This window comes from Podarcis pityusensis (genome assembly GCF_964106645.2).
Source record: "Podarcis pityusensis genome assembly, chromosome: 15".
NCBI lineage: Eukaryota > Metazoa > Chordata > Lepidosauria > Squamata > Lacertidae > Podarcis > Podarcis pityusensis.
Window position 1 is genome coordinate 16,352,949 of NC_138040.1, and position 26,191 is coordinate 16,379,139.

The 26,191-nt window shown below is 44.5% G+C and overlaps 1 protein-coding gene and 1 long non-coding RNA gene across 5 annotated transcripts in view; one reads left to right on the top strand and one right to left on the bottom strand.

The window, feature by feature from the left end:
- Positions 1-25,638, bottom strand: part of LOC308464456 (monocyte chemotactic protein 1B-like) — a 33,455-nt gene extending 7,817 nt beyond the window's left edge. Inside the window, exons 1-4 of one of the 4 annotated variants that reach the window (XR_013980056.1) lie at positions 4,176-4,313; positions 3,406-3,458; positions 2,116-2,227; positions 264-913 (exon numbers count right to left, since the gene is read on the bottom strand). Coding sequence is in view for 2 of the 4 variants with exons in the window: in XM_080983794.1 (XP_080839920.1) it covers positions 802-913; positions 2,116-2,227; positions 3,406-3,462; positions 25,562-25,610 (330 nt within the window). In the remaining 2 variants the exon portion in view is untranslated. Of the gene's footprint in view, positions 1-263; positions 914-2,115; positions 2,228-3,405; positions 3,463-4,175; positions 4,314-25,561 lie in introns of those variants that run through there. The other 3 variants (XR_013980057.1, XM_080983794.1, XM_080983793.1) reach the window with 3 other exon arrangements.
- Positions 10,978-26,191, top strand: part of LOC308464462 — a 78,732-nt gene continuing 63,518 nt past the window's right edge. Inside the window, exon 1 of the long non-coding RNA XR_013980058.1 lies at positions 10,978-11,067. This is a non-coding gene — a long non-coding RNA (uncharacterized lncRNA). The remainder of the gene's footprint in view (positions 11,068-26,191) is intronic.

The window sequence follows — 26,191 nt, forward strand, 5'->3', positions numbered from 1 at the left end:
TATTATTGATTTCTTTTTGTATCTGTTTTGAAGAAATTCTGGTTAGTAAAGCTTTGAATCATATTTATGGGTCTGGACAATGTTTATTTCAAAATGAGTCAGTTTTTTAATGCATCCAGTTGCTTCAAGCTGTGCAATATTAATAACTGCAACATTACCCTCCTGGTCTGGGATTGACCTGCCTCTCCCCTCCCACCCTTTCCCAGTCCAACCCACCTCACTGTGGGATTACCAGAGAGGAAAAAGACTCAGAGAGACACAAAGCAGTTTGCATCTTTATTTTTGGAAGCCAACAGGAGAACTGATCTGTAAGCATACTCAGAGCAGAGGAAGGGCAGGTAGTCAAAGCAGGTATACAATATGAAGCAGTTATATGTTTACAAGCTCTTTTTCATCAATGTAGAAGCGAAAATGTTTTTTGGGTAGACCTGGTAGTTAGCGTGTAAATCACATGCATTAAGGGGTATGGAACTAGATTTGTCCTGCACTACATGATGGTCTTTCAATACGGCTTGTAAATAGACAATTGTTTGCATGAGAAGAACCCCTGAAACAACGTCAATTGTGCCAGGCAAGTACACTTAACTAAGAAAAGGGCATTTGATAAGTTCAGAGATCACTGCTGGCTGCTCTCAAATCACTCCCTTGATAGCCACAGAGACCATTGGATGAAGACTCTGTTCAGCCATTAAGGAGTCATAATTTTTTTTGAAGGTGGAGAGAGATAGGCAGAAAGGAAGTTCACCAAAACAGCAAAGAAGTTGTTGAGGTTCAGGAGTTCCTTTTCCTTCTGAGGGGTCTCTAGTTGCCAGGAGAAGGACGTTCATACAACTTATCCACATGTGCCACAAGATCATGCACCCATTCATCGTCTGGATTAGCACAGCCGAACTTACCATTCTTGAATTTGAATCTGTCAGGGGGGAAAGCAGGCATTTACAATGTGCTACAGAGAGGACCAGATTTTGAATGGTGCCATTGCATTTGGTGCCAAGACTCCGAGCTTTCATTTTTCAAACGTCCTGCCATTGTAGGGAGGTGTAAAGGGTGGTGGCGGGGGAGGGGGGAGGGAGAGAAATTAATTTGCTCCCCAACTTAATGTGTACCTATCAAATTCACACTTCCAAATCCAATGCAAGATGTGGCTTGCCTCCAAAATTTCATGTTTTTCTGAATTTTGCCATTCAGTTTTTCAGCAAATTGGAGCATGCAGGGATGTACTCATTGGGAAAAATCAGGTGCAAAAATACTTCCTGTTGTGGGGAAGCAGCTTGCAGAAATGCACGTAGATTAGAAGACCTTCATTTAAATTGGGCAAACTGAACATAACTGCAAAACCAGGCAAATGTGAAATGGAGAGTTTCATCCATCCCTAGTTGGGCATCGTAGCAGCTCCCATGGGAACACAAGAACATCAGAAGAGACTTGCTGGATCAGGCCAATGCCCCATCTAGTCCAGCTTCCTGTTCTCACAGTGGCCAACCAGATCCCTGTGAGAAACCAGCAAGGAGAATGTGAGCAGCAGCCCCCTCTCCCCTCCTGTGATTTCCAGCAACTGGTATTCAGAGGCATTGCTGCCTCCGACTGTAGGGGCAGCCCATAGCCTTCATGGCTGCCAGCCATCGATATTGCTCCATGAATTTGTCTAATCCACTTTTAAAGCCATCCAAGCTGGTGGCCTTCACTGCCACCTGGGGGAATGAGTTTCATATTTAGACTTTCTGCTATACTAAGAAGTCCTTTATTTGATCTGCCCTGAGTCTCCCAACATTCAATTTCAGGGAATGTGCACAATTTCTAGTGTTATGAAAGAGGAAGGAAAGCATTTTTTCTTTCCACTTTCACCATGCCAGTCATAATTTTTTGAACTTCCATCATGTTACCTCTTACCTTTACTAAAACTCCTGAATGTTTTTCAAAGTGGAGTCACTTCCTGCTCCAAGGTGAGAATTTCTCCCTATCTTTCTGATTTTATGTCTCTCTTCTGCATCCCTTCCCCCAACCTCAGAACTGGCCTCCAAAGCCTTAAGCGTCCCATCAGCTCTCTTCACCCACAGTGTTGAAGCATCCTTAACCAAGTGTTTTCTCAGCTTTGACCCAGCACCAGAAACTTACACTATAGCATCCCTCTTGCATGGATAGGTGAGGTACGAATAGTCCTTTATCTGGTGCTTTGGGAATGGTTTCTTGGCATATGTGGCACAGCAGGAAATTTTGGATACCACAGCTGTTGAAAGCAGGAGAAGGCAGGCACTGTTATTTATTGACTGCTTTTGTTGGATACTTAATAGCTCTTGCTCGGGGAGGTGAGTTGCATTGGTCAACTTGAAGCATCACTGGACACTCCCTCCCCCTTGCCTCTGCAGGGAGGACTTTAAGTTGAACAAGCTGGAAAGGGGAGCCTCAAGCCTTTGGTTGAAATGCTGACTCCACTCCCCCCGCCAAGCCTCTTTATCTCCCTCCCCCCAGACTTCCCCTGGCCCTTAAAAAATAATAATAATACATTTTACAGTTTATAGACTCCCACTGGTTTTGCAGTGCTTCCTCACTGACAGTGGACAGAGGTGGATGTAGGGGAGCATGGTCTCAGTGGGCATGGAGCCTTGGGGGCACTTCTGAGAATGCCACAATTATGATTTACAATGGAGCATAAGAGGCAAGGGGGCACAGAATTTTGGCGTTGCGCAGGGTGCTGCTGAAATCTGAGACTCCAGTGTCTGCCACTGCAGTGGAGCAGACTTCCTTGGAAGGTGTAGGAGTCTGCTTTGCTGGAGGCTTTTGAACTCAGGCCACCTGTCAGGATTCTCGAGCTGCTATTGCTGCACTGAAGGGGGTTGGAGAAGATGGCACCTGAGGTCCCATCCACTTCTATGATCCTATGCTGAAAAACAGGGGAGGGGAGCCTCAAGTTGTGGGTCGGAATGCAGAGCACCCTCCATGGGCCTTGCCTCTCCTTAGTCCTCCTCTGCCCCTGCTTTGAGTGGTTGTGCCTGGCCGGAAGGCACCCTTGCTATGGAATGGGAGAGAGAATTGAGGGCCGGGCTAAAACCACAACACCTCTTCCTTTCCCTCCTGCTTGGAATTCATGGGTTATATCAGTTGCTCTTCCCCACTTTTGCAGGCGGCTACACTCGGTGCCACTGGACATGCGGCCCCAGGAAGGTGGCCAACAAGGGAAGCCCCCCCCCATCTGAAAGTGGTTTCCCATCTCGCCTTAAAAGTTTTCAGTGCCAATCCTTCAGTGGGACCCAGGGGCAGGACCCATGGGAATGGAGCAGGGGTGGGTCTGAGTCAGACGGGAGCACCCTAAGTCCACCAGGGCCCAGGGAGTGGCATGACACCCTTCAGTGGGAGTCCCAACTCTGGTAAGACAACTACCAGGGGAGAGGAAAGGATTGGACTCACATGGAATAGCCACAAGAAGGAGGAAGAGGAGGGCAGCCCCAGAGGTCTTCATGCTGCCTGGAGAGGAAGAACAGATTTAAGGACCATTCCTGGGACTCTCAGCTTCCATGATGCTAACCTACTAAAGCTTCTTCAGCTCTCTTCCCAGCCCCAAAATGGTACCAGATACAGAGTCTCAGAGGACAAAGAGGACACCCCACAGGTTGAGGCCACCGAGAAGCAGGCAGGGTCCCCTGAAACCAGGGGATGTCCTTGTTGAAATGAGCTCCTGGCTCTCAGGAAATGTGATTGCTCCCCTGAGTCAAAAGTGGCTGATCTGGAGAAGCTGAGGACCCCTTCGGACTGGGGGTTTCTTGCTGGTGCATTCCTTGGTCTGTTCTTAACACAAGAATAGCCCAGCCCAAGCAGGATTTATCCTGCTTGATTAGTTTTTTCTGCAATGCTTCCCCAATGCTAACATGCTATTGCTATCTGTGCTGGAGCGGGGAGAGAGAGGAGGGATTTGGGGTGGCACATTATTCTTTTCAGTCCTTTTGGCTCCCCTTCAGTGTAAGATCTTTGGGCTCAACTACCCTCAGAGATTGTGAAGCTCTTCTCATTCACTGGGAGGTCACAAAGGGTCCTCTATTCCTCCCAGAGGAAGTTCAAGGCTCTTCTCGTCACAAGGTAACCCCACATAGAAAGGCTTGGGTTTGTTTGCCTCTCTTTAGTTCCAGACCTTCCGCAATTCTGTCCTGTATTCATGGGGTTCCCTTCACTTTCCATCTTACCTTGTAGTCTCCTCTTCTTCCAAGGTGAATTTTTGGATCTGCTATGCCAGAGATTCCTCCTCCCTTTCTCCTTCAAGTCAGTTGCTCTCAGTGCTGCACGGATCTCCCGTCTGCCTCTACAGCTGAACCTTCTTCTTGTTGATGGGGAGGGAGGAGAAGGACATGCACATACCTCAGCCCACTCTCTTCCCAACCCTCTTGGATGTTTGATATTTATCTTCCTTGGCTACTGGGCTTGCAAAAGGGGATTGGACAACTGGGTCCAGGAGGTGAGTGAGAAGAAGGCTGGTCCCTGTTGCCTTGAAGGAAGCAGTGAAACCCTGAAGGTTGCAATAACTACTGGTCAAACATGTTCTTTTGGGGAAAGGTACTGAAAGGATGCGGGTGGCTCTGTGGTCTAAACCACTGAGCCTTGGACTTGCCAGTTGGAAGGTCAGCGGTTCGAATCCCTGTGACAGGGTGAGCTCCCATTGCTCGGTCCCTGCTCCTGTCAACCTAGCAGTTCAAAAGCTCATCAAAGTGCAAGTAGATAAATAGGTACCGCTCTGGGGGGAAGGTAAACGGTGTTTCCATGCGTTGCTCTGGTTTCACCAGAAGCGGCTTAGTCATGCTGGCCACATGACCCAGAAAAACTGTCTGCAGACAAACGTCGGCTCCCTCGGCCAGTAAAGTGAGATGAGTGCCACAACCCCAGAGTCATTTGCAACTGGACTTAACTGTCAGGGGTCCTTTACCTTTTTTTAATGAAAGGAGTGGGTAGTTATACAATCCTCAAAAAACAGTGTAGTGAGGAATGCAAGGGAAGCTTTTGATGTTCCATAAAATGAACCTCCAATCCCACACTCCATCAAGATCAATCAAAATGTCACAGAACAGTAAGCAAGCCTTGGATGTTCCTCCAGCGTTCCCTCTTTAGGCTTCATAGCTCCTGCAGAAAGTGCCACATATGACTCTCTGGCTGCCGGACTGCAGCTGGGGGCGGCGTGTCCTTGGTACAAGGAGCTCCTGGCCCTCAGGGAAGCTGATTCCTGGTGAAGCTGAGAGAGGTGTTGTAGATGTCTGCTTGGTACAAGGAAATCCTGGCTCTTGGGAATTGGGTTTGTTCCTTTGCTGACCAGGTTGCTGACCTGGAAAGGCCAAGGGCTTCTCAGGACTCATTTCCTATTGCACATCACCTGCAACTTCAATTTAATATTCATTTTTGTGAGACAGGGTGTGTGAGCAGGCTACCAGTGAGAGACAGGGTGGGATTTGTGTTTAAGACCATTTGGCTGTTCAGTCTGTTGAATGTTCTGTTTGCATGAGGAGGAACTGTGGAGACCACCAGTCCAAGAGCATTCCAGGGGAATGGGTGCGGAAGAGAATGAGGTATTGGACTGGTGGTTTGAAACAGGTCACACCCCAGAAGAAGAGGAAAGGAGTTGGGAAATAATGGGTGAGGAAGAACAGGAGCAAGGTAGCAGTGAACAGAGGCAGGAGTCATATGTGTTCGAATCTGTACAGCAGCCAAGTGAAATACTGTCTCTGGAAAGTTTGTCTGAGCCCCCCTTCTACCAGAACTAGACTTGCTCTGCGTGTCTCAGAACAGAAAGCCCAGAGGAGGTTGGCCCTTAGCAGCCACCGTAGGCAGCAGGAGGAGTCTGGTCACTAGGAAGTGGTGGTGGAACAACACTCCAAGCAACGTTGGCTTGGGCGTAAGGGTGTTTCCCCCTGTGTCTTCTTGTGTGGAAAAATAAAAGAACAGAAATGCTCTTTCTCTTTCTTTTTTTTAAATAATATTTATTATTTTTCCAAAAACACTAAAAAAAAGAAGAAAAAAAGAAAAAGAAAAACAATACAATACAACACATCAAATTAACAAAACAAGACTAAGACAATAAAATAAATCAACCAATTTCATTATCCCATCTTTCATTCACTTATTTCCACGACCTCCTCACACCTCCCTTTTTGTATTCCACTTCTGTTAATTATTTCAGCAATTCCTTTCCATCTTCCTCTGTTTTCTATCCTATAATTATCTTAACTCATTCTAACCTTATTTTTTCCCCTTTAATACTCTATTAACCTATCTGTACTTAATTCCTTATAATATTTCTACTAAAGCCATATAACTTCATTTCAACATTTTTCTAACATTCATTAATTTTACAATATTTCTGTAGATAGTCTTTAAACTTTTTCCAGTCTTCTTCCACCAACTCCTCTCCCTGGTCTCGGATTCTGCCAGTCATTTCCGCCAGTTCCATGTAGTCCATCAACTTCATCTGCCATTCTTCCCAGGTGGGCAAATCTTGTGTCTTCCTGAAATGCTCTTTCTCTGCATCTCTGTTTTCCTGGGCAGGAACTGTCAACAGCACCATGACATAGGGTGGCTGTAATTGGGGGGTTGGGGTTGGGGGCAGACATGCTGGGTGCCCGCCACATGAGTGTCATGAATGACATGTGTGTGATGTCACACAGCAGGAGGAGGCCCGACAGGGCCAATCACACCCTCTAAAAGGCACAGAGGGGCCTGCCGCAGCTGCAACGTGCTCCTCATGAAAATCCGGCAGCATTTTAGTAGGAATTTCTTCTACTTATATACTTATTTGCATGCAATTTTACAAAGCGATTTCTCCTAAAATGATGCATTTTCATCAGGCTCCAACAGAATGAGTGGATGAGACCAATAGTGGATCCGGTGATCATTAAGGCAGTATCTGCACATGCTTTAGAGGGAAATGAAAGGCAGATGGGGCTCATCAACCTGGGAAGGCAACTCATCTAGTAGAAGAAAAACTCTGACCCTAAACCACCACCACCTTGAGGGACATCTTTGGGAGAAGAAATGGCTAAGGAGTAAACCCTAAACAAATCCAGAGTTGAGTCCCTAAGATGGCTGGATGGTGCCTTGTACATCTCTTTCCAGCAATTCCTTCAACCATATTTCTGTAAACATATTGCTCTGCTTTCCTTTGGACCACACTGGTTGGGCAAAAAGGGGGGTCTTGTCATCTGGGCAGCCAAGGACCGCCATATACACTGCCCAGGCTTGAACCCTCAGGGCTGCTTATGTACGCCTTTGTCTCTTGAGACAGATGGATGCCAACAAACAACATGAACTACATTTACTATTATGTGCATTTTTATGCACAATTTACCCCTGGATATTTACTTGCTTGCAAGTTGCTTTCCCTGACAAATCATCTTTCTCTTTCTCTTTCTCTTTCTCTTTCTCTTTCTCTTTCTCTTTCTCTTTCTCTTTCTCTTTCTCTTTCTCTTTCTCTTTCTCTTTTTCTATACTGCAGATTATGTGGCTTCTCATGAGCACCCATGGCAAAAGGAAAGAGCAAAATAAGAAGGGCATTCTGGTTCTCCTTTTCCCACCCTCCTCCTGCCTTGGCTTTCGAGGAACCTTTCCTGACCCAAACCCGAGTGAAGTGAAACTGCTTTGTTATGGTGGTGTCTTTGATTTCCTCTGGGGATATATTTAGTCACATGCATTGCAGGGGGTTGGGCCAGAAGACCCTTGGGGTCTCTTCCAACTCCACAATTCTATGATTCAGAATTGTGCTTGGATCTTCTTGTGCTCAGATGTTCCTTGTTGAATTCTCACGATGGGCATCTGGCTGGCCAGGGTGTGAGCAGGATGCTCGACTAGATGAGCCACTGACCAGATCCATCGGGCTCTTCTCATGTTCTTCCTGAAGCTGCCTTGTGCCCTTGGTCTTCTTCAAAGCAAAATGTTCCTGCTTCTCAGACGCACCCAGGGCAAAAGGGAAGAGAAAACTGAAAAGGGCCTGCCCGGTTCTCCTTTTTCCACTCTTCTCCTTCCTTGGCTTTTGAGGACCATTGTCTGGTTCTGCAGGGCCAGGAACCAAAGCCGCTTCAAGAGAAACTGCTTTGTCATGGTGGCGTCTTAGATTTCCTCTGGGGATATATTTAGTCACATGACACAAACCATGGTAGGGGCAGAGGAGAGGGGGAAGCCGGCTGTGACCACAGGAAAAGGGATCTTGCATCAGTCAGAAGTTCTCGGTGGCTGTTCTGCTCTCAAGCAGTGCTTGAAATAGTAATCCCTTGAGACTTCCCCTTCTGGGCTGAGAGATCCATTCTGTGTCCCATGATGGCCCTCTTGCCTAGGCCTAGCTCAGCTGGACAGCATAGCCACTGATCGGAGCCCCTCCTCCTGCTCTTCTCCCATCTGCCCCAGGCAAATTGGGTTTGGGACGCAGGCAAGTGCCATTCAAGGTAAACAAGTGTAAAGTAATGCATGTTGGAGCAAAAAAACCCAAATTTATTCCACATTATGCTCATGGAGTGTGAAGTGGAGGTGAACAACTAGAAGGGAGACCTCTGGGTCAGAGGACGTAGCTTAATGACAACGTTGATCCAGAGCACAGCAGCTGTGGAAAAGGTAAAACCCATGCTAGGCATCACTGGCAAAGGAATTGAGAATAAAACTGCAGATAGCATAATGCCATTATACCGATATATGGTGTGACTACAGTTGGAATACTGTGAGCAGTTCTGGTCGCCTCACCTAAAAAAGGATATTGTGGAATTGGAAAAAGTTGAGAAAAGGGCACCCAAAGTGATCAAGGGGGTGGAGGGGCTCCCCTATTTGCAGAGTTCTGGTCTTTTTAGTTTAGAGAAAAGGCGTGTAAGAGGCAGAACGATAGAAGCTTATAAACTGAAGCAGGGCATAGAGAGAGTGGATAGAGGGAAACTGTCCTTCCTCTCTCATAAGACTAGAACTGGTTGACATCCAGTGATGTCAGGATCCAATGATGTTTTGCTGGAGGCAGGTATGGCAACCCAACTTGTATGGCTTTAAAAGAGGATAAGACAAATTCATGGAGGATAAGGCTATGAATGGCTACTAGCCATAGTGGTTTTCCTCTGCCTCCACAACCGGAGACAGCAATGCTTCTGAATACCAGTTGCTGGAAACCCAGGAGGGGAGAATGTTCTTGTGCTGAGGTCTTGTGGGTTTCCCATTGGGGCATCTAGTCTGCCACTGTCAGAACATGATGCTGGACCAGATGTACCATTGGTTTGCTCCAGCAGAGCTATTTTGAGGTTGTTGTTTTCTTCAATCAGTCACACCTCTTGTAACGAAAACAAGCACTCAGAAGGAAAATGCTTTATGAGAACTGAAGACTGGTGGGCTCAGATGGCCCACTGGCCTGATCCTGCTGGCTCTTCTTATGTTGCCATGTTCCTACATGAGTGCAACATCGAGTCTCCCCACTTGTGATTCCCAGCAACTCATATACTGCTTCTGACTGGGGAGGTGCAAAATAACCCTTGTGGCTAGTAGCTATAGTTATCCTTGTTAAAGCCATTCAAGTTCGTGACCACCCTTACCTTTGGAGGAACAAGCTCCCTGGTTCAAGAATGCACTGTGTAAAAAAGCATTTTCTCTTGTCTGTCCTGACTCTTACAACATTCAGCTTCACTGGTTGCCTTTGTTGGGTTCCAGTTTTATTATGAGAGGGGGAGAAGAACTATCATTCCACTTTGTCATAGAACCATAGAATTGTATAGTGGGAAGGGATAGCCACTTCCGACTATCAGGAGGAGGTGGGTTTGCGGGCTTCACGCCCCCAACCCAAGCACGGGGGCTGGCCTCCAGCCCCGCGTGATCAGGGGAATCCTGGGGCTGCGTCATCCCCCGAGCCAGCTGATTGGCTGGCTCGGGGTGTGTGGCTTGCGCCATTTAAGGTGAACATGGCCACAGGATCTCCCTCTTTGACCAGCGCAGCTGTTCGTGTTTCCCACCCGCCCGCCCTTTAAGGTTTCCTTCTGACCTTGCTATGGACCTCAGTTGGTCGCCGTTAAGGGGCCTGGTAGGTATTTTTTCCATTTGGCAAATTGGCACCAGCCGTTTGGTTTTTTGCCTACCTCGTAGCAAATCGTCACAACTTCTTTGGTCTTGGCAGTTAGGCATTGGTAAGGGTATTGTTATTTAGATGTGTTGGGGGGGGAGGAGCGCCATCACCTCCCCCCAGATATTGAAGGGTGGTCTGTTAAAGGATCCCGGGGGGCATGGCCTCGTCTGAAGCCTATGGAGTCCAGGGCCTAAAGAGCGCCCCCGAACGGTGACCCCGGGGGAGTTCCTAGTTGACGTGCATCAGCAGGGCTCCCCCTGCTGGAGTTAACCCTTCCCGGTCTTCAAGCAATCAAGCTGAAGCCGGATAGTGGATAGGACCAATGCCTAAGCCAATACCGCTCTTACCTGTAACCAATAAAGTTGTGGCCAATTTAAGCCCATTAACCTTATTCATTGGTGTCCTGTGTCTTTATTTTCCAGCGGGGGGAGACAGGAACTCGCCACGCAAACAGTGTCATCTACTTCAACCCTCTGCCATGCAGGAATCACAGCAAAGTAATAATTTTCATGCACAAACTGTTGTGGCTCTATGATCGTCCCTCACTTTTTCTTGAACTCAAAAGCCCCAAGTGATGCACCCTTTCCTTGGTCTCCTTCCTCTGTATCGTGGGATGTCCATCCCCAGTGAGGAACTACGTGTGTAGAAACTGCTCTCCTCATGAAAGGTTCTTCCTGTGAAATGTGCCTCAGCCTCCTTCAATTGCTGCCTCTTTTGATTGTGCCCAGCTTCCCCTTTCTTGTGAACCACAGATTGATTTGCCACCATGCTATCATCTCCTCAATTCTGGAAATGGAAAATCTGCATGTTCTCCCCCCTTCTGGTGACTTCAGCCAAAATCCTATATAAGAAGAATCCTGGAGGAGCTTTACAGTAGGTACTGAGCATCAGAGCAGCTGAGAAAGCCATTTGGACAGTCCTCAAATCTTCATCGCTAGACAACATGAAGATTTCTCTGGTTGCCATCACTGCTCTCCTTGCCATGGCCTTGTTCTCCCTGGCCAAGGCAGCTCCAGGTATTCCTCTCTCCTTTCTCTCTGTTTGATCATCCTAGGAGAGCTGGGGCTCCCTCGGGGGTTTGTGCTGCCTGCTGCTGGGCCCTAATGGGTATGGAGATGCTTCAAAATGAATTGCATTGAGAAAGTCTGTTTAGAACAATGGTTATGCCCGAGAGAATGACATTTTGGTTTGGACTTAACAGAGCTTTTAGCACCTGTTCCTTGGCCTTGATAGTCCTGAAGTTGGGCACTCGAGGAAGGTGGAGAGCAGGGGCTGGTAAGAGGAGAAGGGTATGCCAGGGGACCAGATAGATAGTCCTGAGGGGCCACATTCAGACCCCAGGCCTGATGTTCCCCGCTCCTGCTTTCAAATGTAAGGGCTATGGATAGATATGGGGGGAGGGTAAACCTCAGCTCAAGCAGACATTCATGTCTCTGGTGATAGTTGCTTATTTTTTATTATTTTTATTTTTAATAATAATTTTTTATTAATTTTCCAATGTTTACCCAATATTACTACAGTTTTGCCAATAATACAGATTCCAATTAATATCAAAACAATTCCAATTAATTCCAAATTTATACTATATTATCAAAGTGCGAGTGAATCCTGTTCCTCCCTTCCCTGGGAGGAATTTCCAAGAATGATTTACCCTCTACCATTCTTGTTTTTCTTCACCTTCGATGCCCACAATGTTGTGGGGGGCTCCCTCCATTAAGGCAGATAGGAACTGGAAACCCGCCACTTGTTTTTTTTTAATGAATTTTGTAAATAAATGACAATACCTGTTTTTTCCACCTCTTATAGCTGCGTCGGACACATCTTCCTGCTGCAATAACTATCCCAACAGCATATTCCCAAACAATATTGTGAAGAGTTATTATCGCACCAGCAGCATATGTAATCTGCCTTCTATTGTGTAAGTTTCGGGTTCTGGGCAAAAGCCAAGGGTCCAGTGGGCTAATATTGTCCAAACAGTGGTGGATGGATGAAGGTGATGAAGAAAGGTTCAAGCATTTGCGAGCCAGTTGAGTGTGAGGGAGAATATGGTAGAGGAGGCAACAGAGAGATGGAGAAAATTATGAGAAGGTCAGGCTGAAATGGATAAATTGTCACCTGGCAGCAGAGATTGGCTACAACTCCCCGTTAGTTGTGGAGAAATCTGTCAATTTCTCTCAGTTTTGCATTTATTTATAATTTTTTTAGCCTGAGTGGAAACTTGTAGACATTCTGGAACATGTTTTCCTCAGTCTTTGCATTTTTGCAAGGAATTCTCCCCTAATAAATTGCATTATTACCGTATTTTTCGCTCTATAAGACGCACCAGACCACAAGACACACCTAGTTTTTGGAGGAGGAAAACAAGAAAAAAATTATTTTGAATCTCAGAAGCCAGAACAGCAAGAGGGATCGTTAAGCAGTGAAAGCAGCAATCCCTCTTGCTGTTCTGGCTTCTGGGATAGCTGTGCAGCCTGCATTCGCTCCATAACACACACACACATTTCCCCTTACTTTTTAGGAGGGAAAAAGTGAGTCTTATAGAGCAATAAATATGGTATATGTTATTCTCTCTCTCTTGTGTGTGTATAATATGCATTGCAATTTCATACTGCAAAATTCAGGGAAGTGCAAATCATGAAGACAAATTACATTATGGTGAGCGTATTGGTTTGGGAAGTGGGGATTTGAGTATCCACTTTAAAAGTATGAGAAGAACCAGTTTCTGCCCCATCTCTACACCCTACCGCAGGCACGGGGTCTCTATTAAGGCTGGGCCTGATGTAGGAGATGAAATGCCCACCTGTTTCTCCCGACCCAAAAGAAGTGAGGCCGTCAGGCTAATGGAGAATTAAAAGGACACATTCAGTGCCACATGGTGAATGTCTGTTTCTTTTCATGACAGGTTTATATTCAACAATGGACTATCAAGCTGCGCTGACCCAAATGCCCAGTGGGTCAGGGATCTTATGGAATATCTTGAAAACAAGAACAAACCCACCAGCTGAACCTCCACCACTCCACCTGGTACCAGTTGCAGAGCCCTGGCTAGGAAAAGGCACACCTGAGCCTCAGCGGGCCCTGACATTGACAAGCACTCCTTTATTAGCTACATCATCTTACGTGATAAACTTTACACTGTTTCAGGGAGTTCTGTTCCTGAAAACAACCATATGTTTCTAAGCAACTTTGCAAAACTGCCATGTCGATCTCAAGCCTGTCACTACATGCCCCTATTTATATGTGTTAATTTATACATTTTAATTTATATATTTTAAATGTATAATTTATATATTTAAAAAACATGTTTTGTTCAAACTCTTGGCTTGAGTTTGATGGCAGAGATATTGAGAAGGTGCAACTTCAGCATATCTGAATTCCTACTGGCTTCCAATAAATAAAGATAAAATAATATGCTTTTTATCTCAGCCTCTTCCTTTACCTCTATCGTCCTCTTGGAATCCCAAAGTTCAAGAAGGTTGGACCAGAAGAACGAGGAAGGGAAGGGGAGGTCCATGCTGAATGGGGAGGGAGGTTCAAGTTCATGGTTTAACCAAAATGTTTTCAGCATGACATTCAGTGCCAGCTGTAGCCCAAATTGCCAGGAATGGTGACAATAATCCATGGGCAATTCTGAGGAGAAGGGAGCAGAAAGAAAATAACTATATTATTTTAAAGATTTTTACGCAGATGGATAACCACTCACCTTTAATGAGATGCAAATTAACTTTGGAAATGTTCAGATATCAAGACTATTAGGACAATTAAGGTCCTTTCAGAACAAATTCCCAGACAAATTATGATACAATTAAGGGCATATTAAAAAATTACAGTGGAAGAAAATATAAAAGGTTTAATCTCATCTTTCTATAAATCTATTATAAAGGTACTGTTCAGTCCTCAGCAAAATTTGAGAAGGTGGTGGGAGCAGAATTGTGATTCAGAAATTGAAGAAGAGATTTGGAACAGATTGGGGACAAGACCTTTGTCACAAAACCGCCATATAAACCCAAATTGACAATGCCCAGAGAAAGAGCCCTTAAAATTGTGCATGGCTGGTACTTAGCGCCTAGACTATATAAAACGAATCAGGTCTCCCATGTCTTGGATAGGATGTACCACTCTAGGGACATACCAACACATGTGGTGGGAGTGCCCAACAATACAAAAGTTCTGGGAAAATGTATTTACAGAAATATCTACGATTACTGGGCAGACAGTCTCCATAACCCTAGGACTGGCTCCACCTAACTTGTATAGTCATGATATGAGGCAAATTAGAAACAAATAACTCACAACACATCTATTAACCACTGCAAGAACAACTATTGCCAGGACATGGAAACATTACAGTTATTAACTATGGACCAATAGTATAATGCAATTTAGCAAAGAGCAATACTGGAAGAAACTGACACAAAAATTAAAAGTAGCAAGAGGCCAAAAGAAACAATGTTGATGCAGTCTGTTGGGAATGTATTGATTATACAGATAATGAGGCATATGGTAGAACAGTACCCATAGTTTACAGCTCAGTCTAGCATGTGTGAAGTACATATTTTTCCCCTTTCAATTTCCCTTTCCCTCCCCATTCCTATAAGTTCTAATTGTTAGTGATGCAAAATATCTTTTTATTTAGGACCTTCTCTGCGGTGGGCATTCCAAAGAAGGCCCTCTCCCATGTTCCCACCAAGCATGCCTGTGAGGGTGATGAGGTTGAGAAAAGGGGATCCCCTGAAGATCTCAGAGCCCAGTGCTGAGTTTCCATGTCCATCCCCACCCCCAGGCCAAAATGAGAGTTCAAACAATGGAAACATTGAAAACAATGGAAGCAGAAGGTTCCAAACAGGTGATCAGGGAGATGCTGATCTGTGCAAGTGTGAGTTTAGGAGCCATCCACTGCAATTCAGGATTTTAGAGTGGATGTGATTGGGGGGTAGGAGGTGTCAACTCAGGAATGACAGAGAATCATAAAGACAGGAATTTGCTGAACTTATTTAATTCTTTTTAAAACAACAACAAACACACTGAGTTTGCAAACATGTAAAAAAGAAAGAAAAGGTCCTGCCAATACAGAAAAGGGATTTCTGTGACTCAGAGGAAGGCTGTTCCAGGAAGGAGAACATCAGAGCAAGTTGTCCATGGAAGTGCAAGACATCAACGCAGCTGTTTCTTGCAGTATAGAACTGAAACTGAAAGCGATGGATGGCTTAATTTATCAGTTTTGTTTCCTCTCAGTTTTTCGTTTCTCCAGCCTTATGTTTGGTTTTCTACATCCATTTGTGGTTTCTTTGGTGCATTTTTTTAGTGTCATCAGCCTAGTCCTGTGGAACCCTCTGCCAGGGAAGAACCAGCAGGCTTATTCTTTTCCATATTTTAAATGCTTGATAAAAATGTGTCTATTTTGCCAGACTTACACGGGCAATTATAAAGACGGTGTTCCACAATGCTGGTCATGGGACCGAGACGGCTCTGGTTGCCCTAACAGATGATCTCCGTAGTCAGCTGGATCGAGGCGGGTCGGGACTGCTGATTCTTCTAGATCTGTCAGCAGCTTTCGACATGGTTGATCACAAACTCCTGGACCACCGCCTTGCCAACGTGGGGATCCAGGGCACAGTCCTTCAATGGCTGCGCTTGTTTTTCTCTGGTTGGGGACAGAGGGTGGCGCTTGGGGGGGAACTGTCATCGCGCCACTCCTTGGTGTGTGGAGTGCCTCAGGGTGCAATACTCTCCCCTATGCTTTTCAACATCTTTATGCGCCCCCTCGCCCAGCTTGTCCGGAGTTTTGGGATGGGCTGCCATCAGTATGCTGATGACACCCAACTCTATCTGTTGATGGATGGCCATCCTGACTCGGCCCCAGACACACTGATCAGATGTTTGGAAGCTGTGGCTGGATGGTTATGTGGGAGCCGGTTGAAGTTAAATCCTTTGAAGACAGAGGTCCTTTGGCTGGGAAGGGACGATATGGGATTGGGGGGGGGGGCAACTCCCATCTCTTGCAGGGGTGCAATTAGTGCCAGCACCGTCCGTTAAGAGTTTGGATGTAATCTTCAACACCTCCTTCCATGGAGGCACAGATTGCAGCTACAACAAAGGCGGCATTTTTTCATCTCCGCCAAGCTAAGCAGTTGGCTCCTTACCTCTCTCGCCCTGACCTAGCCACTGTGATCCACGCGATGGTCATCTCCAGACTGGATTATTGTAACTCGCTCTACGTGGGGCTGCCCTTGAGACTGACCCAGAAACTCCAGCGTGTGCAGAATGCCGTGGCGAGACTCCTTACGGGGTCCTTGCTGCGAGATCACATTCACCCGGTGCTATACCAGCTGCACTGGCTCCCGGTGGGGTACAGGATCAGGTTTAAGGTGCTGGTTTTAACCTTTAAAGCCCTATATGGCCTAGGACCCTCGTACCTACGGGACCGCCTCTCGTGGTATGTCCCACAGAGGAACTTACGGTCTTCAAATAAAAACATCTTGAAGGTCCCAGGCCACAGAGAGGTTAGGCTGGCCTCAACTAGAGCCAGGGCTTTTTCGGCTGTGGCTCCAATCTGGTGAAACGCTCTGTCACAAGAGACTAGGGCCCTGCGGGACCTGACATCTGTCCGCAGGGCCTGCAAGACGGAGCTGTTCTGCCAGGCCTTTGGTCGGGGTTCACTCCCTCTCCCCTTTCATAAGAACTTGCATGAAAGTGGCCTCCCAATTTTTCTCGCAGGCCCATATAAGTTCAGCACAAACAGTTGGGCCTGGTGAGCTTTTAAGGTCCCCAACCCTAATCTGCGGGTTGCCATCCGATTGGATTTTATTCTGATCCTGATCTGATTTGAGGATGTATTTTAATTGATTGTCTGATTTTATGTTAATGTATTATACATTTGATGCTAGCCGCTCTGAGCCCAGCTTTGGCTGGGGAGGGCGGGATATAAATAAAATTTATTATTATATTATTATTATTAACTGGTTTCTGATTTTAAGTTTTCCACATATTTTATATTGTGGTTTTTTTTATGTAAAGTTGTTTTGTCGTGTGTGAGTGTCTGGAGGCGGTTGGAGGATGGATGGCGGCTAACAGATTGAGGTTGAATCCTGACAAGACAGAAGTACTATTTTTGGGGAAAGGAGGCGGGCGGGTGTGGTGGACTCCCCGGTCCTGAATGGGGTAACTGTGCCCCTGAAGGACCAGGTGCGCAGCCTGGGAGTCATTCTGGACTCACAGCTGTCCATGGAGGCGCAGGTCAATTCTGTGTTCAGGGCAGCTGTTTATCAGCTCCATCTGGTACGCAGGCTGAGACCCTACATGTCCGTAGATTGTCTCAGCAGAGTGGTGCATGCTCTAGTTATCTCTCCCTTGGACTACTGCAATGCGCTCTATGTGCGGCTACCTTTGAAGGTGACCCAGAAACTACAACTAATGCAGTATGCGGCAGCTAGACTGGTGACTGGAAGCGGCCGCTGAGACCATATAACACTGGTCTTGAAAGACCTACACTGGCTCCCAGTACGTTTCCGAGCACAATTCAAAGTGTTGATGCTGACCTTTAAAGCTCTAAACGGCCTCGGTCCAGTATACCTGAAGGAGCATCTCCACCTCCATCGTTCTGCCCGGACACTGAGGTCCAGCACTGAGGGCCTTCTGGCGGTTCCCTCGCTATGAGAAACCAAGTTACAGGGAACCAGGCAGAGGGCCTTCTCGGTAATGGCACCTGCCCTGTGGCACACCCTCCCACCAGATGTCAAAGAGAAAAATAACTACCAAACTTTTAGAAGACATCTGAAGGCAGCCATGTTTAGGGAAGCTTTTAATGCTTAATAGGTTATTGTATTTTAATGTTCTGTTGGAAGCCGCCCAGAGTGGCTGGGGAAACCCAGCCAGATGGGCGGGGTATAAATTTTATTATTATTATTATTATTATTATTATTATTATTATTATTACTGTGGATTTGGAAAAGGTTGAGAAAAGGGCAAGCTAAATGATAATGGAGGCTGATGGAGAATGAGGCAAATTTCACAGGAAGAACCTTTCATGAGAAGGGCAGTTTCTACACACACTGACGTCCTACGATACAGAGACAGGATGCCATGGAAAGGGTGCATCACTGGGGGCTTTTGAGTTCACGAAAAGGTAATGGATGATCATAAGGAGGCAACAGTTTGTGCATGGAAAGGATTATTCCACTGTGATTCCTGCATTGCAGAAGTTTGAAGTAGATGACCCTTTGCGTTCCTCGCAACTCTGCAATTCTATAACTTAATGAAAGTGAGTTCCTGCAGAAGTGAGTTCCATAGCTGAACTATGTCCTGTGTGGAGAAGTACTTCCAAGTATCTGTGCAAATTGTCCAACACTCAGTATCGTTGGATTTCAACCAGTTCTAGTCTAGTTCTAGTTCTAGAGTGGAAGGGAAATGTTCTCTTCTTCCCCTGCATCAGTTTATACACATCTATCATGACATCTCTTCCTCATCTTTTTTCTAAATTAAAAGAACAAGAATGCTGCAACCTTTCTGCGTAGGGGAGCCCCTCCATCCCCATTACCTTTTCATGAACTCAAAAGCCCTAAGTGATGCACCCTTTCCATGGCATCCTGCCTCTGTATTGTAGGACGTCAGTGTGTGTAGAAACAGCCCTCCTTCTCATGAAAGGTCCTTCCTGTGAAATTTGCCTCATTCTCCACCAGCCTCCTTCAGTCTGTGCATCTCTTGATTGCACCCAACTTCCTCTTTCTGCTAACCATGGACTGATTTGCCCCCCTGACATCCACTCCTCAATTCTGGAAATGGAAACTCTGAATGTTTCTTATCTCTCCCCCCCCCCCAACTTGGTGACTTCAGTCCTGAAGGTGGAGAGCAGGATCTCTAAAGAGGAGAAGGGTATGGTCTGGGGAGGGTACCTGAGGACCAGATAGATAGTCCTGAGGAGCCACATTCAGACCCCAGGCCTGATGTTCTCCACTCCTGTTTTCAAATGCAAGGGCCTCAGTGTAAAGATAAGAGGGGGTAACCCTCCAGTCAAGTGGATGATGTTGTCTCTTGTGATACCCATTTATTTCTTTTTATGAATTTTTTTTAAAAGGATATTTATTAAAGTTTCAAAAAAGGTTACAAAAATAAGAAAAAGAGAGAGAGAAAAAAGAAACAATACAAAATACAGAAAAATAAAAACACTTAAAAACAAATCAATCTTTCCATGTCTTGTCTTTCATTTACTTGTTTCCCTGACCTCCTCACACCTCCTTTTTTTGTATTCCAGTTCAGTTAGTTAATTCAGCAAATCCTTTCCCTCTTTGTTTTTATCCTAATCCTTTAACTTAATATATTGTAACTTTAGATTCTCACCTGTTAACAATCCATTTTTACACACTCCTTTGTAACATTGCTGCTAAAACCACTTAACTTCATTCTGACATCATTCTAACAGTTATTAATTTTGCAGTATTTCTTTAAATAGTCTTTAAATTTCTTCCAATCTTCTTCCACCGACTCTTCTCCCTGGTCTCGGATTATGCCAGTCATTTCTGCCAGTTCCATGTAGTCCATCACCTTCATCTGCCATTCTTCCAGGGTGGGTAGATCTTGTGTCTTCCAGTACTTTGCAATAAGTATTCTTGCTGCTGTTGTAGCATACATAAAGAAAGTTCTATCCTTCTTTGGCACCAATTGGCCAACCATGCCCAGGAGAAAGGCCTCTGGTTTCTTCAGAAAGGTATATTTAAATACCTTTTTCATTTCATTATAGATCATCTCCCAGAAAGCCTTAATCCTTGGGCACGTCCACCAAAGGTGAAAGAATGTGCCTTCAGTTTCTTTACATTTCCAACATTTATTATCGGGCAAATGATAGATTTTTGCAAGCTTGACTGGTGTCATGTACCACCTGTATATCATTTTCATAATATTCTCTCTTAAGGCATTACATGCCGTAAACTTCATACCTGTGGTCCATAACTGTTCCCAGTCAGCCATCATTATGTTATGTCCAACATCTTGTGCCCATTTAATCATAGCAGATTTCACCGTTTCATCCTGAGTATTCCATTTCAACAGCAAGTTATACATCTTTGACAAAATCTTGGTTTTGGGTTCTAACAGTTCTGTTTCCAATTTTGATTTTTCCACCTGGAAGCCAATTTTCTTGTCCAAATTATATGCCTCCATTATCTGATAATAATGAAGCCAATCTCGCACTTTATTTTTTAGTTTTTCAAAACTCTGCAATTTCAATCTGTCTCCCTCTTGTTTCAAAATTTCCCAATATTTCGGCAATTTGGCCTCCATATTGAGCTTTTTCTGAGTCTTCGCTTCCATCGGTGACAATCACCTTGGGGTTTTATTTTCAAGTAAGTCCTTGTATCTTATCCAGACATTAAACAATGCTTTCCTGACAATATGATTTTTAAATGCTTTATGTGCTTTGACCTTATCATACCATAGATATGCATGCCATCCAAATACATTATTAAAGCCTTCTAAATCAAAAATGTCTGTGTTTTCAAGAAGCAGCCATTCTTTCAGCCAGCAAAAAGCTACTGATTCATAATAAAGTTTAAGGTCTGGCAGGGCAAATCCACCTCTTTCCTTTGCATCCGTTAGTATTTTAAATTTTATTCTAGGCTTCTTGCCCTGCCAGACAACTCTAGAAATATCTCTCTGCCACTTCTTGAAGCAATCCATTTTATCCAAAATTTGCAATGTTTGAAACAGAAATAACATTCTAGGCTATACATTCATTTTTATCGCAGCGATACGGCCTAGCAGTGAAAGCTTCAAATTTGACCAGATTTCTAGATCTTTTTTCACTTCAGTCCAGCATTTTTCATAATTGTCTTTAAATAAATTCCCATTTTTAGCTGTCATGTTAATCCCCAGGTATTTCACTTTCTTAACCACTGTTAAACCTGTCTCATTCTGAAACCTCTCTCTCTCAATCTCTGTTAAATTTTTCTCTAAGACCTTTGTTTTTAACTTATTTAATTTAAATCCTGCAACCTGACCAAATTCTTGAATCAGTTCCAAAACTCTTTTGGTACTAGATTCTGGCTCCTGTAAAGTCAATACTAAGTCATCTGCAAATGCTCTCAATTTGTACTGTTTAGCTCCGACTTGTATACCTTTAACCAATTGGTCCCTTCTAATCATATTCAACAGGACCTCCAGGACCGATATAAAAAGCAGTGGGGAGATTGGGCAACCTTGTCGTGTCCCTTTTTCTATCTTAAATTCCTCCGTCACCACGTTATTAACAATTAATTTAGCCTTTTGTTCTGAATAAATTGGACTTATACCATTTCCAAAGCCTTGACCTACCCCCATCCCCTGTAGATTCTTCTTCGTAAAACTCCAAGAAATGTTGTCAAAAGCTTTCTCCGCGTCCACAAATATCAAAACTGCCTTGGTATTAATATTCACTTGTAATTTTTCTAAAATATTAATTAAGTTTCTCATATTATCAGACAAGTGTCTAACCGGGAGAAAGCCTGCTTGATCTTTATGAATCTCTTCCATTAACACTTTTTTTAGTCTTTTAGCCAAAATGTCTGCAAAGATTTTATAATCCACATTAAGCAGTGATATGGGGCGGTAGTTCTTAAGCTGCGTCTTTTCAGTCTCTGTTTTCGGTATAAGTGTAATATATGCTTCTTTCCACGACTCTGGTGCCCTTTTCCCATCCATTATTTCATTACAGACTTCCTTTAAAGGTTGTACTAACCATTCTCTTAAAGATCTGTAGTATCTAGAAGTCAGTCCATCCGGTCCTGGAGATTTACCTAGTTGCATATTCTGAATGGCACCTTCTACCTCCTGTTCAGTTATTTTATAGTTCAGCATTAATTTATTTTCTTGAGAGATTTTTTGTAATCCATTTATTTTCAAAAATCGGTCTACATCAATTTCTTTCTGTGGCCCTTGTGTATATAGTTGTTTAAAATACCTCTGGAAACAGTTTCTAATCTCAACTGGGTTCTGTATGTTCTTTACTTCCACTTCTTTTTATGAATTTTGTATATGAATGACAATACGGTTTTTCCCGCCACCTCTTATAGCTGGGGTGAATACATCTCCCTGCTGAACGAAGCATTCCAAGAAGATATTCCCAAAGAATACTGTGAAGGATGATTTCCATGCCATCAGCAGATGTAATCTGCCTTCTGTTGTGTAGGTTTTGGGTTCTGGGCAAAAGGCAAGGGCCCAGTTGAGTGTGAGGGAAAATACGATAAGAGGAGGCAGCAGAGAGATGGAGAAAATTATGACGAAATGGATAAATTGTCACCTCACAGTAGAGACCGGCTACAACTTCCCACTAGCTGTGGATAAATCTGACAATTTTGGCTTCTCTCAGTTTTGCATTTATTTAAATTTTTTAAAGTCTGAATGGAATCTTGTAGACATTCGAGTGCGTGTTTTCCTCAAATTTTGCATTTTTGTAAGGAATTTCCTCCTAATGAATTGCATACGTATATATTATTCTATATGTGTGTGTGTGTGTGTGTGTGTGTGTGTGTGTGTAAAATATGCATTGCAATTTTGTGCTGCAAAATTCAGGGAAGTGTGACTCATGAAGACAAGTTGTGTTCTGATGAACGTATTGGTTTGGGAAGCTGGAATTTCAGTGCCCACTTTAAAAGTACAAGCAGAACCAATTTCTGCCTCATCTCTACACCCTAGCACAGGCTGGGCCTGATGTAGGAGATGAACTGCCCACCTGTTTCTCTTGACCCAAAAGAAGTGAGGCCGCCAGGTTAAAGGAGAATGAAAAGGACACATTCCGTGCCACATGGTGAATGTCTGTTTCTTTTCATGACAGGTTTATATTCAACAGTGGACTATCAAGCTGTGCTGACCCAAATGCCCAGTGGGCCAAGGATCTTATGGAATACCTTGATGGAATTAAAAATCCCACCAGCTCAACCTCCACCGCATTGCCTGACACGAAATGAAGAGACTGTTAGGAAAAGGCACTTCTGAACCTCAGCAACCCCTTTGGTGCATCGCTGGGCTTCCCCCAGTCCTCTCAAATTCCGGCCCCTTCGTTTTTTAGCGAGCTCAAAAAAATTCTGTTTTAACCTTTTTATCTTCCATTCATTTTTTTGGTTCACTAACACGGAAAAAGGGATTTGTAGCATTTTTATATTTTGTTTTATTGATTTTACAAAACAAAACAAAATAAAACAACCATCTGTTTCCAAGCAGCTTTGCAAAACCACCGTGTTGATCTCCAGCCTGTGGCTACAGGACTAATCCAGTCCCATGCCCCTATTTATATATGTTAATTTATTCATCTTAATTTATATATTTAAAAACCACGTTTTGTTCAAACTCTTTGCTCTCTAAGTTGATGAAAGAGAGCTTGAGAAGGTGCAACTTCAGCATTCTGGATTCATACCAGTTTCTAAGAAATAAAGATTTATTAAAACAGTGGTACCTCGGGTTACAGACGCTTCAGGTTAAAGACTCTGCTAACCCAGAAATAGTACCTCAGGTTAAGAACTTTACCACAGAATGAGAACAGAAATCGTGTGGCAGCGGCACGGCTGCAGCAGGAGGCCCCATTAGCTAAAGTGGTACCTCAGGTTAAGAATGGTTTCCGGTTAAGAACGGACCTCTGGAACAAATTAAGTTCTTAACCTGAGATACCACTGTATGCTTTTTATCTCAGTTTCTTCTTTTAACTCTTTTCTCCTTGGGGAATCCCAAAGTTCAAGAAAGTTTGACCAAAAGAGGGTGGGAGGGAAGGGCAGGTCCATGCTGAATGGGGAAGGAGGTTTTCAATCTGAGGTTCAAGTTCATGGTTTAACCAAAATGTTTTCAGCATGACATTCAGTGCCAGCAAGGTGTTGAAAGAGACAGTTCAGCTGTGGCCCAAATTGTAATGGGTGGTGACAGAAATCCATGGTGTGCGCTGCAATGGTGAGGAGAGGGGAGCAGAAAAACACACACAACTGTATTACTTTAAAGATTAATGAAATGCAAATACAATTGGGAAATGTTCAGATATCATGGCTGTTAGCTTACCACTTAATGTCTTTTTAAACAAATTCCCAGACAAATTCTGATACAATTAATGAAATATGAAAAACTAATACTGGAAGAAAAGATAATAAAAGGATTAATAACAATGCGGTAAGCGCTGTGGGTTAAACCACAGAGCCTAGGGCTTGCCGATCAGAAGGTTGGTGGTTCGAATCCCTGCGGCGGGGTGAGCTCCCATTGCTCGGTCCCTGCTCCTGCCAACCTAGCAGGAGCTAGGAAAGCACGAAGTCCAAGTAGATAAATAGGTACCACTCTGGCAAGAAGGTAGACGGCGTTTCCATGTGCTGCTCTGGTTCGCCAGAAGCAGCTTAGTCATGCTGGCCACATGTCCCGGAAGCTGTAAGCCGGCTCCCTCGGCCAATAAAGCAAGATGAGCGCTGCAACCCCAGAGTCGTCCATGACTGGACCTAATGGTCAGGGGTCCCTTTACCTTTACCTTAGCTTCTATATATCTAATGTAGAGGTTCAGTTTTGTCCTCAGCAAAATTTGAGGAGGTGTGGGAGCTGAATTGTGATTTAGAAATTGAAGAAGAGGCTTGGGACAGACTGTGGACAAATCACCATACAAATCCATATTGGCAACGCCCAGAGAAAGAGCCCTTAAAATTGAGCATAGCTGGTACTTAATTCCTAGATGTGTAGCCTATATAAAACCAATCTATTCTCCCATGTCTTGGAGAAGACATCCCACTGGAGGGACATATCAACGCATGTGGTGGGAGTGTCCAACAATATAAAAGTTCTGGAAAAATGTATCTGGAAATATCTTTGATAACAGGACAGACAATCTCCATGACCCCAGGACTGGCTCCACCTAACTTATATAGTCATGATACATTGCAGATTAGAAACAAAGAATTCATAACACACCTATTAATCACTGCAAGAACAACTATTGCCAAGACATGGAAAGCATTACAATTATTAACTATGGACCAATATTATAATGCAATTTGGCAAAGAGCATTACTGGAAAAAACTGACGCAAAAATTAAAAGTAGCAAATATAGAGCAAGAACTTCCCTAAATGGCTTCATCACCAGGGTTTGTTTACATGGAGGACAGGCTTTCTCTGGGCTTTCTTGTTTGTTTCTGGGGAGGTTATAACCTCCTTCCTTGGAGGTCTTTAAGCAGAAGTTAAATCGCTGTCTGTCAGAGATTCTTTAGCTGACATTCCTGCATTGCAGGGGGTTGGGCCAGAAGACCCTTGGGGTCTCTTACAACTCCACAATTCTATGATTCAGAATTGTGCTTGGATGTTCCTGTGCTTGGATGTTCCTTGTTGAATTCTCATGATGGGCATCTGGCTGGCCACGGTGTGAGCAGGATGCTCGACTAGATGAGCCACTGACCAGATCCATCAGGCTCTTCTTATGTTCTTCCTGAAGCTGCCTTGTGCCCTTGGTCTTCTTCAAAGCAAAATGTTCCTGCTTCTCAGACGCAACCTGGGCAAAAGGGAAGAGAAAACTGAAAAGGGCCTACTCGGTTCTCCTTTTTCCATTCTTCTCCTTCCTTGGCTTTTGAGGACCATTGTCTGGTTCTGCAGGGCCAGGAACCAAAGCCACTTCAATGAAATTGCTTTGTCATGGTGGCGTCTTAGATTTCCTCTGGGGATATATTTAGTCACATGACACAAACCATGGCAGGGGCAGAGGAGAGGGGGAAGCCGGCTGTGACCCATGAAAAAGGGATCTTGCATCAGTCAAAAGTTCTTGGTGGTTTCCTTGCTCTCTGGCACTTGAAATAGTAATCCCTTGAGACTTCCCTCTCTGGGGAGAGGGATCCACTTTGTGTCCTGTGATGGCCCTCTTGCCAAGGCTTGACTCAGCTGGAAGTTGGCATGAATCATTTATTTCCTCTTGCCTCCATGGATACCTTGAACAGCATAGACACGGATCAGCACCCACCCTTTCTTCAATCTGCCACAAGCAAAATGGGTGTGGGATGCAGGCAAGTGCTATTCAGTATAAACAAGTGTACAGTGATGCATGTTGGAGCAAAAAATATTCATTTCACATAAATGCTCATGGAATGTGAACTGGAGGGGAAGGACTAGAAGCGAGACCTTGGGCTCAGAGGACATAGTTTCATGAACCTGTGGACGTAGAGTGT